At 45.1% G+C, this 16,858-nt stretch overlaps 1 protein-coding gene across 1 annotated transcript in view; it reads left to right on the top strand.

Annotated features, from left to right (window-relative positions):
* The window catches only part of STT3B (STT3 oligosaccharyltransferase complex catalytic subunit B), an 82,425-nt gene that overhangs the window by 59,640 nt on the left and 5,927 nt on the right, over positions 1–16,858 (top strand). Inside the window, exons 6-13 of the mRNA XM_031940430.1 lie at positions 5,079–5,177; positions 6,816–6,962; positions 9,143–9,191; positions 10,760–10,914; positions 12,754–12,965; positions 13,884–14,071; positions 14,270–14,441; positions 14,963–15,136. Coding sequence (XP_031796290.1) covers positions 5,079–5,177; positions 6,816–6,962; positions 9,143–9,191; positions 10,760–10,914; positions 12,754–12,965; positions 13,884–14,071; positions 14,270–14,441; positions 14,963–15,136 — 1,196 coding nt within the window. The remainder of the gene's footprint in view (positions 1–5,078; positions 5,178–6,815; positions 6,963–9,142; positions 9,192–10,759; positions 10,915–12,753; positions 12,966–13,883; positions 14,072–14,269; positions 14,442–14,962; positions 15,137–16,858) is intronic.

Genomic DNA, 16,858 nt, shown 5'->3' on the forward strand with positions numbered 1-16,858 from the left:
AAGAAACTTTACAGGCTTTAATTATGTTAAAATTATTGTCATAATGACATTTACTGAGACAATTGTAGAATTCCACAACTCTTATTTCCTTTCTTTTCTGACTGAGTAGTTTTTGTGAAGGGTCCTGCCAATTTAGCCTCATACATTGCAGGCCAGCTGCATTTGGGATCTCTTCCACCTCTGGTAACAATGAGCAAGCCCCCAAATGCATTTTAGGGGCTTCAGGAGTTTCCAAGTGCTGGATGGTGAGTTGTCCCACAAATATATTAGATAAACAAAATCATTGCGTGGTGTTTCTTACTCCCCGTGGAGATTGAGATCTGAATTGTCCTTCCTTCCTCAGAAGCATGTTTGCCATGATTCTGTTCCAGTATTTTTTTCAGGACTTTTTTCTTTGATTTTTTTTTCCCTTAATAGTATTTTATTTTTCCAATTACATGTAAAAATAGTTTTCAACATTCATTTTTGTAAGATTTGGAGTTGCAAATTTTTTGTCCCTAGACAACAATCTCATATAGGTTATACACATAAAATCATTTTCAATCTATTTCCATATTAGTCATAGTGTAAAAGAAAAAGCAAACAACAAAGGTATAAATAGTCCACTCCAATCTGCATTCAGTCTCCATTCTCTCTGGGTGCCAATGGCATTTTCCATCCCGATAGGACTCTGTCTTACTTGCTCATCTCAAAAAAATTTGTGTTCCTTATCTGGAAGTGAAGTCATATGTATTTCTCTTATTACTTGTTCAGTCATTAAGTTGTGTCCAACTCTTTGAGACCCCATGATTGATAGCAAGCTGGTGTTGTCTGTGGAGTTTGGCAAAGATACCAGGGCGGGGCGGGGGGGTGAGGGGAGTCGGGTCATTGCCTTCTCCAAACAGAGCTTAGATGACTTGCTTTGGGTCACACAACTAGTGAGTGGGTATAGTTGGATTTGAACTCTGGTCTTCCTAACTCCAAGTCCAGTGCCTTATACACTGAGCCACCTGGCTGCCTCACAAAATGTATAGTGTATGTGCTGTTGTTAATGGTGAATGAATGAAAAAGCATTTATTCAGCATTTACTGTGCTCAGTGTTGTGGATACAAATAATAATAGCATCTAGACTAAGAAGGCTGCAGCTGTGGAGACTTGGTATAGGGGAGTCTTATTTCTCTCAAGCTCTGAGCTGGACTGGCTGGTTAAGTCCACTCCTTCTCCCTGTCTCTTGCTTTCTCTCCACCCTCCCTCCTCCACTCCAAGCTCCTGGGAAGCCTGCATGCCACTGGCAAATTAATCTGCCTAAAACACTGCTTGGATCACGTTACCTTCAGCTCTACAACCACGTGCCTTCCTCTTGCTCACAGGCTCAAATTCATGCTCTTTAGGCTGATATTTGAGCCTTTCTGCACTGGGTTCCACTTCCCTGTCCCTCCCTTTGAAGGGGGTCCCTTTGAATCGAATTGCCTGAATCGGATCTTTGCCATCCAGCTCTATGCCCCTCTGCTTCCTGCAAAAGCCAAGGGAGGTTATTTTTTTTTTAATCGTTCATTAGAATTTTACTGCTTTATATTGAGTTTCTCATCCATTGGGCAACTGTGAACTCTTATTATTTTATATATATATCACAATAGTACAATCCTCTTACACATAACAAGCTATTTGATAGTTTTAATCAGTTTATTTCACTTTTAGAGTTAATCTCTTCATTTTACTGAATAATTGATATGTCTGTGATTTTCAAATGTAAAAGAGAGAGACCAGAACATTGCCAAGGCCCATCTCTGCCCATTTCCCACAGTGTGGAGTTCTTAAGTCAGTCGTGTTTGTGGACCAGAGGCCAGGAAGGTGCAGGCATGATCCCCAGAAATCATTTTAACTGTGAGCTTCCGATTCTTGTCTATCTTCGTGTGTGCTCCCAAGAATACGATGTGATTGGGTTGGCACCTTCTTAGCTCCCCCTTTCATTCTTTGGTGAAGGTGCCATGGAATTATCTTTATACCGAGGTAGTAGAGCTAAGTGCTGGCTCTCCTTCCCTTCTTCTTTTCTCTCTCCTCCTTTCTTTTGTCTTCTCTTGAGACCCTTTCTTTTCTTTTTCCCTCTATCCCTCCTTCCTTTGCTGAATAGGGAACCTTTAGGCTCCCTGGCAGCTCTAAATATGTAGTTCTGTGGTACCCCATCTACCTGAGTTTTTTCCCCCCTTTTCCTTCTTTGTTCTCCTGTTGAGGAATAAAGGGGGTGTCGGCGGGTATGGGGGGTGGGGGAAGTAGAGCAGGTTGCTTAGAGGGTGGTATGTTTTTTTTTTTTAATAATAATAATAATTGTTATTTTTGTGTTCACAAATATTCATTGTAGTTTCCCAGCAAACACTTAAGTTTGCTCAATTGGAGAATAGGTATTTAAGATCAGCCTGGTCAGTTGGCTCCCTGGCATCATCCTTCTGTGGAAGGCCATCAGTAAATGCAAAATAGAAACGTGGCAAAGAATGCCAATTACTCGAGTTCCACAGGATGGCAGTGTTGTAGCATTTTCTTGGTGTAATGAATGATTTACTACAAAGTCAGAGTGAATTTTCTTAAAGTTCACTTCTGTAGCAAGGCCCTCTGACCTTAATTGGAATGAGGAGAGGCCAGCAGGGATGGCAGTTTCTTCAGGGCCTCCTGGAAAAAGGGCCCAGCCAAGGAGTATTGATGACCAAAATTCTGAGGGGCAGGGACTGGGCAAGGCTGGGGTGAAGAAGGGTATATGGCCATTGTCCTCCCGTGGAGCACTTGGCATGGGATGCTGGTTAGGCCTCTGTCCTTGGAGGCCCGGGACGCTTTCAGCTCCTTTGGAGCCCTCGGGTTACTGACCACATCACAGGCACCCAGTATGTATGGATTGACTTAATGGGATATCCTGAGTTTAGGGAAGCTGGGAATTACTCAGGAATTGGCTTGATACAATGGACATTAATGGGTAAATTTTAGACGGCAAGTGCCATGATAAAGGCATGGGGAAAGGTAGGAAGGGGCCAAATTACGGGGACTCTAGAAGCCCCTGAAGAAGAGGATTGGAAGTCATGGGGACCATGGAGGGGAGGAGGGATGGTCAGGTTTGCAGTTTTTAGGAAGGTCCCTTGGTAGTGAGCTGGGGAACTGACTCTGGAAGTCAGGAGAGGGCCCGGGACTGGACAGAGCAAACTGGGGAGCTTCTGCAGAGAGGAGATGGCTGGGACCCTGGACCAGAGGGAGCCTCAGGACCGTGTGTGAAGGAGCGGGGGAGGTGGAGAAGTTAGCCGCGTCAGAGGCCACCGAGAGGGCTGAAACAAAGTCTCTGGTAACTTTGCAGAAACCTGTAGTCAGGTCCAGAGCCAGTGGGGGGGGATGGACCTCCTTCTCCAGGAAAGTGGCCCAAAGGGAAGGGAAGAGTCTGCCAGGAAGAGGGGCACAGCCCTTTGTGTTTTGGAGGGGAGAGGGACCCTCCTTAATGTGGCCGAAGGCAGGGAGCTCAGAGTGAGCTGGGAGGGAGCGTGGGGACCTGAGCAGGGATGCAAGGGGAGCAAGAGCCCCCATGTGGTGAGAAGGAATGCCTCACCATGGTGAGCACCCACATTTGTGGCAGGCTCAGCACAGCTTCGTGGCCTTCTCCTGTTGTTCGGTAACCTTGGGGTCAGTGAAGCCAGCGAAGGGCGGGAGGAATTGGGCTGAGGCTCGGCCAGACGGCACTGGCAGGAGACGAGGGTCAGCCAGGCGAGAGGATGGGAGAGGAGCCGGGACGTGGTGGGGAGGCTGGTCCTGGGGACACAACTTCATGGTGGAGGGAGGGATCAGAGATCACAGTGAAGGAAGAGAGCACTGTGGGATGACCGGAAAGTGTGACTGGATGGAGGGATTTCATAGTTCATTAACATGGAAGTAATATGGGACGGGGTGGGGGGAGTGTGCATTTATTTGGGGGATATTGAGAATCTTCTGCTTTTCATTTGCAGATGTCCAGGTGCACCATTTCTAGGCATTAAGAAATTGGTGCCCAGGAAACCTCATTAACTCTTGGGAGGGTGTCTTGGTGTCTAGAATCAAGCCACAGAAACTTCCCTCATCAGCCCCTAAGCTCTTAGGAGCAGGGATTTTGCCTAATTTTTCTTTATGTCCCACAGAGCACCAGGGTTGCTGGTGTTGGTGTTCCCAGTGCCTAGACTCCCCATTTGCACAAATGGCCTCTTGGATAAAACCAAAAATCTTTTTCTGGTGAAAATTATTATCCCAGACTTGATAAGTTCATCCTTTATTAATATAGGACTTACATGGACTCAGTGCCACATTGGGTTTTTTAATGTTTAATTTTTTGTTTCCCTCTCTCCAATTACCTATAAAAACAGTTGTTTAAATGCCAAATTCTTTTCCTTCCTCCCTTCTTCCTCTCTCCCCATTATATTTATTTAGAGATACAGAAATCAAGATGCTAACTGGAGCCACCAGTCATGCCATTTATTGGTGCCCTGCAGTAGCTTTTCTCTTAAAAATATTAAACACTGTCAACATTCCTCTACTCAGAAACTATAATGTGGTGGTTAAAATTAGAGAAGTGAAGCAGCTCTTCATAGTTAGGTGCCATTGGTGGGAAGTTGGTGTAAACCGTGTGTGTTTGAGCCTATAAGAATAATGTGTCTCCTCCATCACAGACACTTCAGATAGTGATAACCTGAAACCAATACCTGTCTTTTTCTGTGATGGTAAGTGCTGAGGAGGCCAGCTAAGACCGAACCCACACCTCCCAGTGCCGCAGGACAATGAGCAGCACCTAGCGAAGCCAGAGATAAAGTGGCATGCTTGGAAGTGGGAATTGTCTGGCTGTAAAGTAGCATTACTCACAGAGTATTTGTCAAGGAGAATTTTTTTTCTTACTAAACTTGTAACTTAATTATACTGGTATAAGGAAGGAAACTCTACCAAAAGCAGCTTCCAGTCACATAAAATAGTATCACAAAAATCCCTATGAACAAACTAACCTATCAACTCAGAATTTCAGGTCAAAGGTGAAATAGCATGTCTGCATAAAAGTCTGGGAGTGCCTCTTGGGTAGAATTTAACTGCTTCCCATTTTGTCTTTGTAGCATATAGCACTTTCTACATCGTGGGACTGATATTATCCATGCAGATTCCTTTTGTGGGATTCCAGCCAATCAGGACAAGCGAACACATGGCCGCTGCAGGTACATGAGAGAGGTTCCTTTTTCCTCATAGTTGAAAAAGAAATGGGTAAAATTAAACAATGGGTAGGTCGTTATTTGATACCTTTCATCATCCTGGCCAATTTGTAAAGGAAAAGCTTCTATGGATAGATGGGCTTCTATATAATGTCGGGCTGTCTGTGAGCACATCCTCAGCGGCAGCCCAGACATACCAACCCTCATTTCTTGGAATTCGATGGGATACATGTCACACGCCCATCCTGTACAACAAGCAGCAACACATCCCTGTCAGTGTGACAAAACCCACAGTTCTTTGGCCCAGTGTTGATGTAAAGCAGCTGTGCCAAATAGCTCAACAATGGGAGATACATGTTTCCCAAGACTTGGCTGGGAGTTGGAGATTCTAATAATTGACCTTTTGCTTGCTCTTGACTATCTGATTTTCAGTTGTTCCTGAAATTGGTTGGCACTCTGAAATGACTGCCCCAAGAGTGACCCTTGACTTAGCAGAAAAAGTTGGAATATAGGGCATTTTCTGGCCACTCTCAAGGGTAGGAACTTCTTCCCCCCCTCCACCCCTCAATTGCTCCCTGAAATACTGTATGATAAGCTCATTTAGATGGACTAGCCTAGGGACAAGGTAAGCAAGTGTCTCCACACAGCTGTAATTTATTGATAATCAACTGGACTGTCACTGTCAACTTGTTGGAAAGAATAACTTGTAATCAGTTGGCTACATAATCACTTTTGATGCTTTTTGTAAATATACAGGCAAAATTGAAAGTAAAACTAGTGGTGTTTGTAGCTGATCATGCTTTGGTATTAATTTTTCCTTTATCTAGATCTTTGGCAACCTAGATTTTACAAAAGGCACAAAATAATTAGGGGAATAAAACTCATTTTTTATTCATTGAGATGCTTTAATGCCCAGTCTTATTTTATGCAATTTGAGATATTCTGTAAGAAAATTTTATCTATTTTTTATTGCCTTTCCCCTTTATTTTAAATCATTCTAGTCAACTTTGTTTATTGCTTTAGCTTCCAGAGCAGGTATTTCCAGCAAAAAAAAAAAAAGATAATCAATCTAAATATACTATTCCCTTGTTCTAAATGTTAATCGTCCATCAATAATCCTTAAGTGTTTTCCAGATTGTCAAAGATCCTTTTTTTTTTTTTCCCTCTTGAAATAAGGCAAATCGAAGGGGCTTTCTTCTCTGATGTAATTTTCTTAACTAGCATCTCACTGAAGGTTGTAGAGGGGAAGTATTTAATGTGGAGGAATGGGATTAATGCCATTCAAAATATGAATTATCTTGCCTGACTTTCAACTAATGGCAACTTGCGTACATCCAGAGAGGAGTTTGAGATTAATTATAGGAGCAAAAAGAACATGCCTGGCTCTTAGAGGATTTTCTGGAGAGCAGTATCTAGAGTAAGGAGATGAGATGCTCCCTTCTTAGCTAATTCTTAACTAGAAGAATTGGAGTTGTTAACAGATTCCAAAAGCAGTCTTAGTTTTGCTCAAAATAAGTGTTTCATATTAAAAGAAAACAACTCAAAGATAGGTTGAAAAAGGAGCTTTTAAATGAGATTCCTAGAAATTGCTTGCTTAACTTTGGGATGGTGCTAGTGCATCAACATGTTTTCCCTTTTCTTTAGGTGTCTTTGCACTGATCCAGGCATATGCCTTCCTGCAGTATCTCAGAGACAGACTGACAAAGCAGGAGTTTCAGACCCTTTTCTTCCTGGGAGTATCCCTGGCTGCGGGCGCTGTGTTCCTGAGTGTGATCTACCTGACTTACACCGGTGAGTGGCGGCAGAGCTGGGAGAGACCTCCCTCTACTTGGAAAAGAATCCCTACTGTAACTCAGTCAATACTCACACAGACTCAGCTTGGCTCCCACCGTCCTCCTGTGGCCAGCTGTCATGGAACCAATTCATTATTCTTAGAATAGAACAATTCCAATGCTGGATGCTGGAAGGCAGTTGTTGTCCCAGTCGATTTCCCAGTCGATCCGCCTTCAACATCTGGTGGCCTTCCTAAAATGTGGTTCCCAGAATCAAATATAGCATGCCAGCTGTAGTCTGGGTGGACCACTCTACGGGAACACCGGCCCTTCTTTATTTCTAAAAGTTCTTGTTTTGAGGAATTGACAGGATATAGAAAAGGTCTTATTTAACACAAAAATAGTGGAGGCCTTTCCTAAGCAGGAAAAAGGTGTTCTTCCTTTTCCCAAGCATCAAGTATCCTTGCCCCCAGTGCTGAGCCCCATTTCCTCATGGCTCACTATACAGCAGAGGGGTGGGCCTGAGATATTCTTCAGGCTCTAGAAAAATGGGAGAGAGCTAAATGAAACAATGGATACTGCTAGGTGTCAGGAGCTGTCCATACCAACAGAAGCACCTAGACAGTCCCTACCCTCTGGGAGCTTACATTTTATGAGAGAAGGCAGTGGGATAGGAGAGTGGGAAGGGGGCAGTTTGCATGTGAGGAGGAGATAGTCTTCAGAGAGAGGAGCACAAAGCATGGCACGCTGCTTCCTAAGGAGGGAGAATGAGGGGGATTATGGCTGGGCTCCTGGCTCACTTGGGGGTCCGTTGCTTCCCCCCCTCTCGGGCCATATGAAATGTGTAACTTATAGGCCTCTCTGCAGATCCAGTGGGACTTGAGGTGCCTTTTGTCCCCTCCTGCTTTCTCATGTCAAGGCTCCATCACCCCCAACTTGGTGTGTCTCTGCCTGTTTAGCAATGGTCCCTCGCTGGCTATCTGGAGGCCACATTGGGCAGCCCCTGTCCCCGTCGGAGCCTTTCTTTCAGTTTCCTTGCCAAGCAGTACTTGTGGTCTGCCCAACCAGTGAGTGGCTGGAGCATGGCTGCCAAAGGTGGGGGAGAAGCCCTGGATCCAGTGAAATCCAGGTCAGGTGTCTCCCTGTTCTTAGCCAATACAGGCCAGTGGATGCCCTGGGCCCAGAAGCTTAGGTTCCAGAGGCCCCTGAATCAGTCAGCAGTAACTGCCTCCGTTGCCACTAAAACCTCAAAAAGCCCCCTTGGAAAGAGAGAGAAGAGACGGGCTGAGCATGTGTAGCCTTCTTCAGATTCCAGATTTGTTTTCTTTCAAAGAGGGCACAGATAAATGGACGAGGGGTTGTCTCCCTTGATTGAGGTTGATGAGGGTGAGGATTTTGAGCAAAGGGAGGGGGGTAGGAGGGACCACAGGGGAGGAAGGCCTTGGGACTAAGGGGGCACAGGGCAGGGGGGAGAGAGCTTAGGAGAAGGAGTCCTCTTGGTCATGCTCAGTTACCATCTTGGGAGCGCAACATCAGGACCAGAGAGATTGGCCCCCTCTGTCCCTCCTTGCTCCAGCCTCTCCCTTCTTGGCTAGGGCACTGCCCGTGTCTCCCCTTCTTAGGAGCTATCCTCCTGGATCTCTCCCTCTCTCTGCATAGACTCTCGCCCACTCTTCTCAGCTCCTCTCGCCACCAGCATGGCACCAAAATGGGGCTCTTCTCCCTCCTCCTCCTCCTTGACCACTCTGCAGTCCTCTCTGCAGAGAGGATCCTCTCTTCCTTTAAAGTTTCTTCTCTCCTGGTTCTCCTGTAGCCGATCTGACCACTTCTCTCTCTCCCTTGCTGAGTCCTCATAGAGAAAGGAGATTGTATCTGAGGGTGGGGAGAGCCCCAGTGTCAATTGGAGGCACTGACTACTCTGAAGTCAGGAGACCAAGGGCTGAAGGCTCAGCATAGTGATGTGGCCTTCTTAATTTCTCCATCTTCCCACAGCTGGTCCTATGTGTCCATAAACCTTGTTTTGTTCTAGTGCCAGCCATATAACTTAGGACCGTAGGCTGTTGCCTCCAAAAGTAAAGTAAAATATATTTTATTAATAATTAAGTTTTTAAAACCCTTAATGTTTTTGTTTCTTTTTTAAATTCAATTTCTTAGATTTCCTTTTTATGTTTTTTTTTTTTTTTTTTTTAACTCTTCTAGGTTATATTGCACCATGGAGTGGCAGATTTTATTCACTGTGGGACACTGGGTAAGTAAAAATGAGGGGAAATGATGTCATGATATTTATGTTAAAGTATTGAACTTACAAAGGGATACACGAAGATTATTACTATCCCAAGAGGTGGAGAGATTAAAATTTATCTTAGCTGCATTCGCCACCTCCAGGTAGATCTGTCATTGACTTTTTGATGGTGTTGTCCTTGGGGTATGGTTGACCTATATTGAATTGCTTGTTGTCTAAGGGAGGGGAGAGAAAAATTTGGAACACAGGATTTTGCAAAAGTGGATGTTGAAAAGTATCTTTGCATGTATTTAATTTGTAATAGCTTTTTGTTTTTCAAAATACATTCTTCAGGGTCAGCCTCATTCTACAGATGAGGAAACTAGGGCCCAAAGGCAGGGGTAGCCTGGAACCCCCTGGGGCGTGAGGATGATAGCCAAGAAAGTTTAGAACTCAGTTCTGAGGTGCCACATCTAGCACTCTCCCACCAGATTGCTGCCAGGCCTGTTTTCCTGAGGATGTCAGTATTCTTTTTTCACTTGTTATTTTCAGTCATGAATGGACAACTATCCGAGTAATGTGTAGAATTGCTTTCCTCTTCTGCCTGTAACTGAGTGGACATTAATAGGTGTATATATGTAACACATGGCATTCATTATTTTGGAAATAAAGTCTATGGCCATTTATTTCAAACAGAAATAGAAGGTGTACTTGTAAGAGATAATGCAGCCTTTGATCAGTTGGTATTTTTAAACAAATATTCTTATGCTATAAAGAATCATGTCTAATGTGGTATTCCATCCTCATGGTTCCTCACCATTAATGACTGAAGTAAAGTATTTGAGCTAGAAGTGTCACATACGTGACTGGCTGACTTGATGTTCTATGTAATGACTCAGAAAATGTGAGACCATGGTTTAGTATTTTTGTAGAAAAGTTATTCTAATTCATTTTATGTCCAGTTCAGGTTGCACCATCTTTTTGGCTAATGCTATAAATTTAAGTTCCAGGCCAATTTTTTTTCCCTCAATAACTATGTAACATTCCTTTTAACATCTGCTTGTAAAAAGTACAGGAGAGTCCTGGAGCCCATTAGATGGCACTTAATAAGCTGCAGAGTTTTTATTTCGAAGGCAGACAGAGGGAGCAGAACTTGTAGCTTAGGCAAGATTTTATTTATCTAGTTCATTGGAAGTCAGAGCTCTTTTGTGTCCAATCTCTGTGAGTGCTCCTGAATGACCCGCCATGATTTTCCTCAGTTTGGGCTGAGCTCACTGGGCCATCTGTCTACCATAGGCCCGTCATGGGAGGAGAAGCTATAATGTTAGAAGTGGAAGAAACTTCAAGGGAGGGACAAACGCTCTCTGTCCATTGAGTCAGACTGGCTCCTTTTGGCTGGTCTTTGGCCAGGGTCAAACAGCCAATTAGAATAGGTCCAGAGTGGCTCAAAAGCCAGCTTTTTTTATATTGTTTTAAGCATTGCTTCAGCAACGAGTTTGGTGAGAAGTCAACCATGGTCATGAAAAGAAATGCTTTAAGTCTAGAAAGAAAGGAATTTGCAGCGTTTCAAAATTATGCTTTCTTTCTTAAACTAGGTATGCAAAAATACACATTCCCATCATTGCCTCAGTGTCTGAACATCAGCCTACGACATGGGTATCCTTCTTCTTTGATCTCCATATTCTTGTGTGCACCTTCCCAGCAGGCCTGTGGTTCTGTATCAAAAATATAAATGATGAAAGAGTGTTTGGTAAGAGAAATGTTCAAAAATATCTTTGATTTGAAACAATTGCCTTGATGAAATTTCTATTTGTATATATATTATATATAATAGAACTTATTATATTATATATCTTCTCCATTTAGGCAAAATTCTCCATTATTTCAATGGTTTAAATTTTTGATATTTAGGATTAAAAATCCAATGTTTAAAATAGCTGTGTTTTTATAATTCTATTTATATTGCTAAGCAATGAGTTGGTATACAGAAGTTAATAGCTCAGCTCTTCTAGAGAGCAGGAAGTAAATATAATATTTGAACAAATGGTACCATTTAAGAATTTATAACTACCTGTGACTACTACAAGCATAAAGTGACTGTGTTGCTCCCATCTCAATTATAAAAAATCAAGTCAATTTTAGATGATCTTAAGTTAAGAGTGACTTTAATGTGATTTAAAAGTAATTCCATAGCACTCAGAGCTCTTCACTAACATGGTTTCAGTGATGGCTCTGGTTCACCAGCACGTGCTTTATATATTTATTAACCATTTTTCTAGTGTTGTCTCAGTTGCCTGGGGGAGGTTATATTATTTCATTTTTGGCTCATGGAACATTTTCATTTTCTTAACATAATAGAGTTAGAAATTTGAAGGATTTGCTCTGTGGTCTGCCTAAGATTGTAAGATTCTGGCTTAAATTTCCAGACTTTTGTCTTTAACTGAGAATATAACCCACTTGAATAAAATTACTACTGTGAGAGCTACCAAGCAGCTTGTAAAATCAGGCTACAGCACCTCTAGAATTTCTTGTTGGAGAAAATATTTATGTGAAACTGAGTAAATTCTGTTTTTAAGCAGAGCACTCTCTTGATCGTAGGACCACAAAGCAGGGCAACAAAAGAATTAATAAGTTACAACATAGAATATTGAAAACCCATGTTTTTAGGCATTACTCCAAATCCAAGTGTTTGAACCGAGACAGCAGAATCTGGGGGTGCAGGCAGTCCCTTCTGAAAAAGACACAGGTGTCATGGCTTTGGAGGAGCCCAGGGTGTGATTGCCCAGGAGAGGAAGCCAGGCTCCCATCCAGGGTGACCCTGAGTGAAACAGACCAGGGCAGGGGGATTAGATAAAGGATATCGGGCCTGACCTTGGTGAGAGGGGAATGCCCAACATTGGGGAGTGGGGGGAGAGATATCTTAGATTTAGCCACTTCATTCCCTGGGGAAGAGAGGATAGGACTTAAGGGGCTTCTCAGAGCTCATCTAACTTCAATTTGTGATCGTCCAAGGGAGGAGAGCATTGGGGCTCCACCAATGGCCATGGAGGACAGGATATTGTAGACTTCTAGAATGTCCACCTGGAGCAATCTAGAAAAGTCACTTTTCTGTGATTTCAAAATCTCCAGATCTCTCAGGAATGACTTTGAGACACTACAGATTTCGCTTAATAAATGGCATTATTTCTGCTTCATTTATTGCTCCAGAATAGACTTTAACTACCAATGTTTGCCATGGAGGATTTGTAGGGGATTGTGCACTTCCTTCCCAGGCTTTATGAAGTCTAACATAAGTGCATTTTCCTCTAAAGGCATAACAGCCATAGAAAATCCATCACTATTGACAAATGTGACCGAAAAGAATCCCCATCTCTTTGGTAACAGCGCTGCAATCTCAGTACGCCATAGTCTCATTAATTATGGAAGTTAATAACAAATTATGCTTTATGACGGTGGCTATTAATTATCGGCCAGTATTGGTAACTAAAGAACAAACCGTTCTTTGGAGGAGTTTTTGGTCTTGTCATTACTGTCTAAAAGTTGAGTTTCCTACTCTCTTATGATTAAAAGTGAACCTCTCTCATCCCAGTGGCTCTGTACGCAATCAGCGCCGTCTACTTTGCTGGGGTGATGGTACGCCTGATGCTGACTTTGACCCCCGTGGTCTGCATGCTGTCTGCAATTGCTTTCTCCAATGTCTTTGAGCACTACCTGGGGGATGATCTCAAGCGGGAAAGCCCCCCCGTGGAAGACAGTAGTGACGAAGACGACAAAAGAAATCCAGGAAACTTGTATGACAAGGTAGGCGACCTGCAAGGAGACAGCTTCTCCTGGAGAAGCCCCAGGGGGAGTGGAGACAGGGCCAGGGGTGGGCAGATTGGCGCAGGGGACCACTCTGGGTCTTTGGCCAAGGGCTGCTTCCCGGGGTTCTAGTCAGGGCTTGTTTGCACATCGTGTTTGAAGGCTCTTACTCTGGCTTGAGAGGTGATAAAATGCCTTGAGTGAAGTTTATTAAAAATGGTCATTGTTTGATTTGAGTTCTGCAGTTGTCACATGGGATGTAAGTCAAACCCACATCATCCCTTGGGAGGCAGATTGGTAAAGGGAAAGATGATGTCCCATTTGATGGGAGCTTGTGCCAGAGGGGCGCACAGAGCACAGCTGTCTATTAACAGGGGTGAATGTCCTCACTGCTTCTGAGTTAGGAGGTCTTCCTTCCCAGTGAGATCCAGCAGAAAGGACTTGGGGAGGAGCATTTCTGGAAGTCCAGGCTCCTCATTTCCTCAGTAGATGATCCACCATAATCCCAAATCCACATTTGGGTTTGCATTTGTAGAGCTTGGGTCTCTTCCTGCTGCTCATTCTTTGATGGGAGCTGTGCTTGTTAATATGCTCCCTGTCTGTCTCTCTTCGGGAGGATCAAATGTGTTGCTGTCTCACAAAGGAGCATCCCCTGTGAGGGGCCCACGAGTGGGTGCCGAGAGAGCATGGTTGGCGTAGAACCTGGCTTGGGGATGCCGCCTCTCCAGCATCGAGAGGAGGACCAGGCTTCTTGCCCTAAAGCCAATTCAAAGCTTCTGCTCAAGTTAAAGCGGGAGGTGAAAGTTTGGGTAGAAAGGAGGAGATAAGCTACCTTGTTTTCACATATATTTCAGAGAGAGAGAGATCTTAACAGAAGGAAAAACAAAATAAGTTGTGAATGATTGTTTGTTTCCTCAGGCAGGTAAAGTGAGGAAACACGTATCTGAGCAAGAAAAAGCTGAAGAAGGCTTGGGGCCCAACATCAAAAGCATCGTCACCATGTTGATGCTGATGTTGTTAATGATGTTTGCAGTCCACTGCACCTGGGTAACGAGCAACGCCTACTCCAGCCCCAGCATAGTGCTGGCCTCCTACAACCATGACGGGTAAGGAGAAGAGCCCTTGCTGTCCATGCGGGGCTGGGGAGGTTGTGGGCACGACACCCCGTCCCCATCAGACAGAGGCCTCAACGCCATGGCGGGGTCCACATTGCTGACCTGCTTGTCAGGGTTGGCATTCTGTAGCGCCTTCGTCCCTGGTAGGTCGGTCCCCTCATCTCAAAGTGCACGGTCATCTCATTTCAGCACCAGGAATATCTTGGATGATTTCCGAGAAGCATACTACTGGCTAAGGCAGAACACCGACGAACACGCCCGGGTCATGTCTTGGTGGGATTATGGCTACCAGATTGCCGGGATGGCCAACAGGACGACGCTGGTTGACAACAACACGTGGAATAACAGTCACATTGCACTGGTGAGGGTTCTGTGTGCCATGGGAAATGGTGCTGGAGGGAGCCTGGGTGCCGGGCTTCTTGGCTCCCTGCTTCTTGGTGCTTCTCTGTCTGTTTACATGAAGGGGGAGGTTGGGCAGCTGGCCTGGCTTCTGTCCAGTCTGTACAGGACCAGGCCAAACGTGGATGTTGGAAATTCCTTTGAAAACTGCTTTATTTGGGTGATTAACTTTGAAAATTATTTGTATATTATTGAATTTTGAGTCTGGAAATTGTAGCAAAGAAACTCACCATTAACACCCATGCTGCAGAGCATGGAGGCCTTCATCACGGGCACATCTCCCAGAACCAAGGCCTAGCCAGCCCAGGCTGGATGCGGCCGAGAAGTCTCTGGTTTGGGAAGCTGAAATGACCCCAAGTCCGTGACCTCTCTGCATAAAATCTGCCATTTCTCTTAGAATCTACTGAAAGTAGAGCTCTGCGGGGCTTCTGGAGCTGGTTTCAATGTCTGTTGCTTTTTTTTTATTTTGAATTTATGGTCTAGGTTGGGAAAGCCATGTCTTCAAATGAAACGGCAGCTTATAAGATCATGAGGAGCCTGGATGTGGATTATGTCTTGATTATTTTTGGAGGCGTCATTGGTTATTCTGGTGATGATATCAATAAGTTTCTCTGGATGGTCAGGATAGCTGAAGGGGAGCATCCGAAAGACATTCGGGTAAGAAGTAACTTAGAATTATGAAAGATTGGTGTCCCCAAGAAAAACGGGCAGTGTGAACTGCTGGTAATCCAGTCAGCCAGGGTTATGAAGCCCCTGCTCTGGACACACTCCCCATGCTTGTCCCCTCCACTCGCTGCCTGTTTTTACCCATCTATCATGGGACTGCTGGGTCAGTCTTCCTCCATAGTCTGTCAGACTCCTTCACTTCTTCCCTCCATCCAGCCCCCTAGGGGCCAAATGTGTCTGTCCTCTGTTTAATGGGTTTTGTGCCTTCCCACCTTGAGGTGCCCTCTCCAAGAATAAAAAAAAATCACTCATGGGAAGTGGGCTCTTTCCTCCAACTTCCCATCACAGTCCTCCTTGTTTTTGCCCAAGTCTGCTTTGGGATGGCTTGGATATATTTCTGTCCCCTCCCACCCCTGGTCTTGTCCATCTCTGCAACCCTTGGGGCAGCAGGAGGACTGGTCGAAAGCCAATCTAGTGAGCTTTGGAAGGAAGGGCACAGTTGCCTGTTGGGGAACGTCCAGCTCTGTGCTGCCTCCGGTCCTCTCTGAAGGGAAGTTGGAGAGCAGAGAGTGCCCGCCTCTCCTCCCCCTTTACCTGGGGCTGGCCAGCGGGCTTTCCCACAGAGGGGAGCAGCATCTCAGCTCTGCTACCTGCCTGGGGAGGGAGGGACCTTTTATAGGCAAGGATATTGCGTGGTTGCCCCCAGCCTCCTTTTCTGTGACTACCTAAGGAGCTGACTTGAAGGAAAAGTTTTGGGTGTCCCTATGAGAGCCTGGTCAGAGCCCAGAAAGGCGTCACCTGGTCCAGGAGTTTTCGTGCACACACAGTGACCAGAGCGCCCTTCTCATTGGCCCAGAGTTCCGGGGTCGGGGAACCCTAGAGGAGTTCCTGTCCCTAGAGGGGAAGCTCAAAAAGAGGCACTCTCCTCAGAATGTGGGGACATAGGAAATGGGGCTCCCTGTGTTGGAGTGGATTTAGAAAGCAGGGGTCACTGCTTTTAGGGTTCTTCTGCTAGTCGTTGGGCAGCTCAGCACTGGACCTGCAGTCTGGAAGGCCGGGTGAGCCTGGACAAGTCACCTGGCCCCGCAACTGCCTCTGTTTCCTTCTCTGTAAAATGGACTGGAGAAGGAAATGGCCAACTAGGCCGGTGTCCTTGCCAATACAACCCCATGGGGGGGTCTCAAAAAACAGACATGACTGAAAACCCCTGAACTAATAGATGAGCTTTTGCTCGAGGTGGAATATTTGTATTTTGAATCAGGCTAGAGTCCCAGTCATAGAAGTGCTTGAGGCTGCACCTCAGTGTGGTATTATGGGGGTGAGATTTGTCTGTCTGTCTGGGGGGGGCGCCCGGAGGAAGGGGTCATTGATCCAGTATGACCGGCCCCGGCTCTGAGTCAGGTGAGGCCTTCTTTTGCATCAGGCTCCCTTCTCAGGGTCATGCATTTATTAAGCACCTGCTGCTTAACCCTTTAGTTTGTGGGTCTAAACTGTTCAAACCCAGGCAAGGTCTGGATTTGGCCCTCCAACTGTTACAGGTAGGGAAGTGGCTGCAGAGTACCAGGCACATAATAGGTGCTTAATACAGGTTCCCTGACTCTAAAAGTGAGAGCATAAGGATTTTGGAGGGAGAGAATGAGCATCTCATTGCTAGAAGGTGGAGCTTACGCTGGGAGATTGTGCGTGAAGATGCTGCTAGTGCTGGGGCAGAGG

The sequence above is a fragment of the Sarcophilus harrisii genome, chromosome 5 (assembly GCF_902635505.1).
Source record: "Sarcophilus harrisii chromosome 5, mSarHar1.11, whole genome shotgun sequence".
Taxonomy (NCBI): Eukaryota; Metazoa; Chordata; class Mammalia; order Dasyuromorphia; family Dasyuridae; genus Sarcophilus; species Sarcophilus harrisii.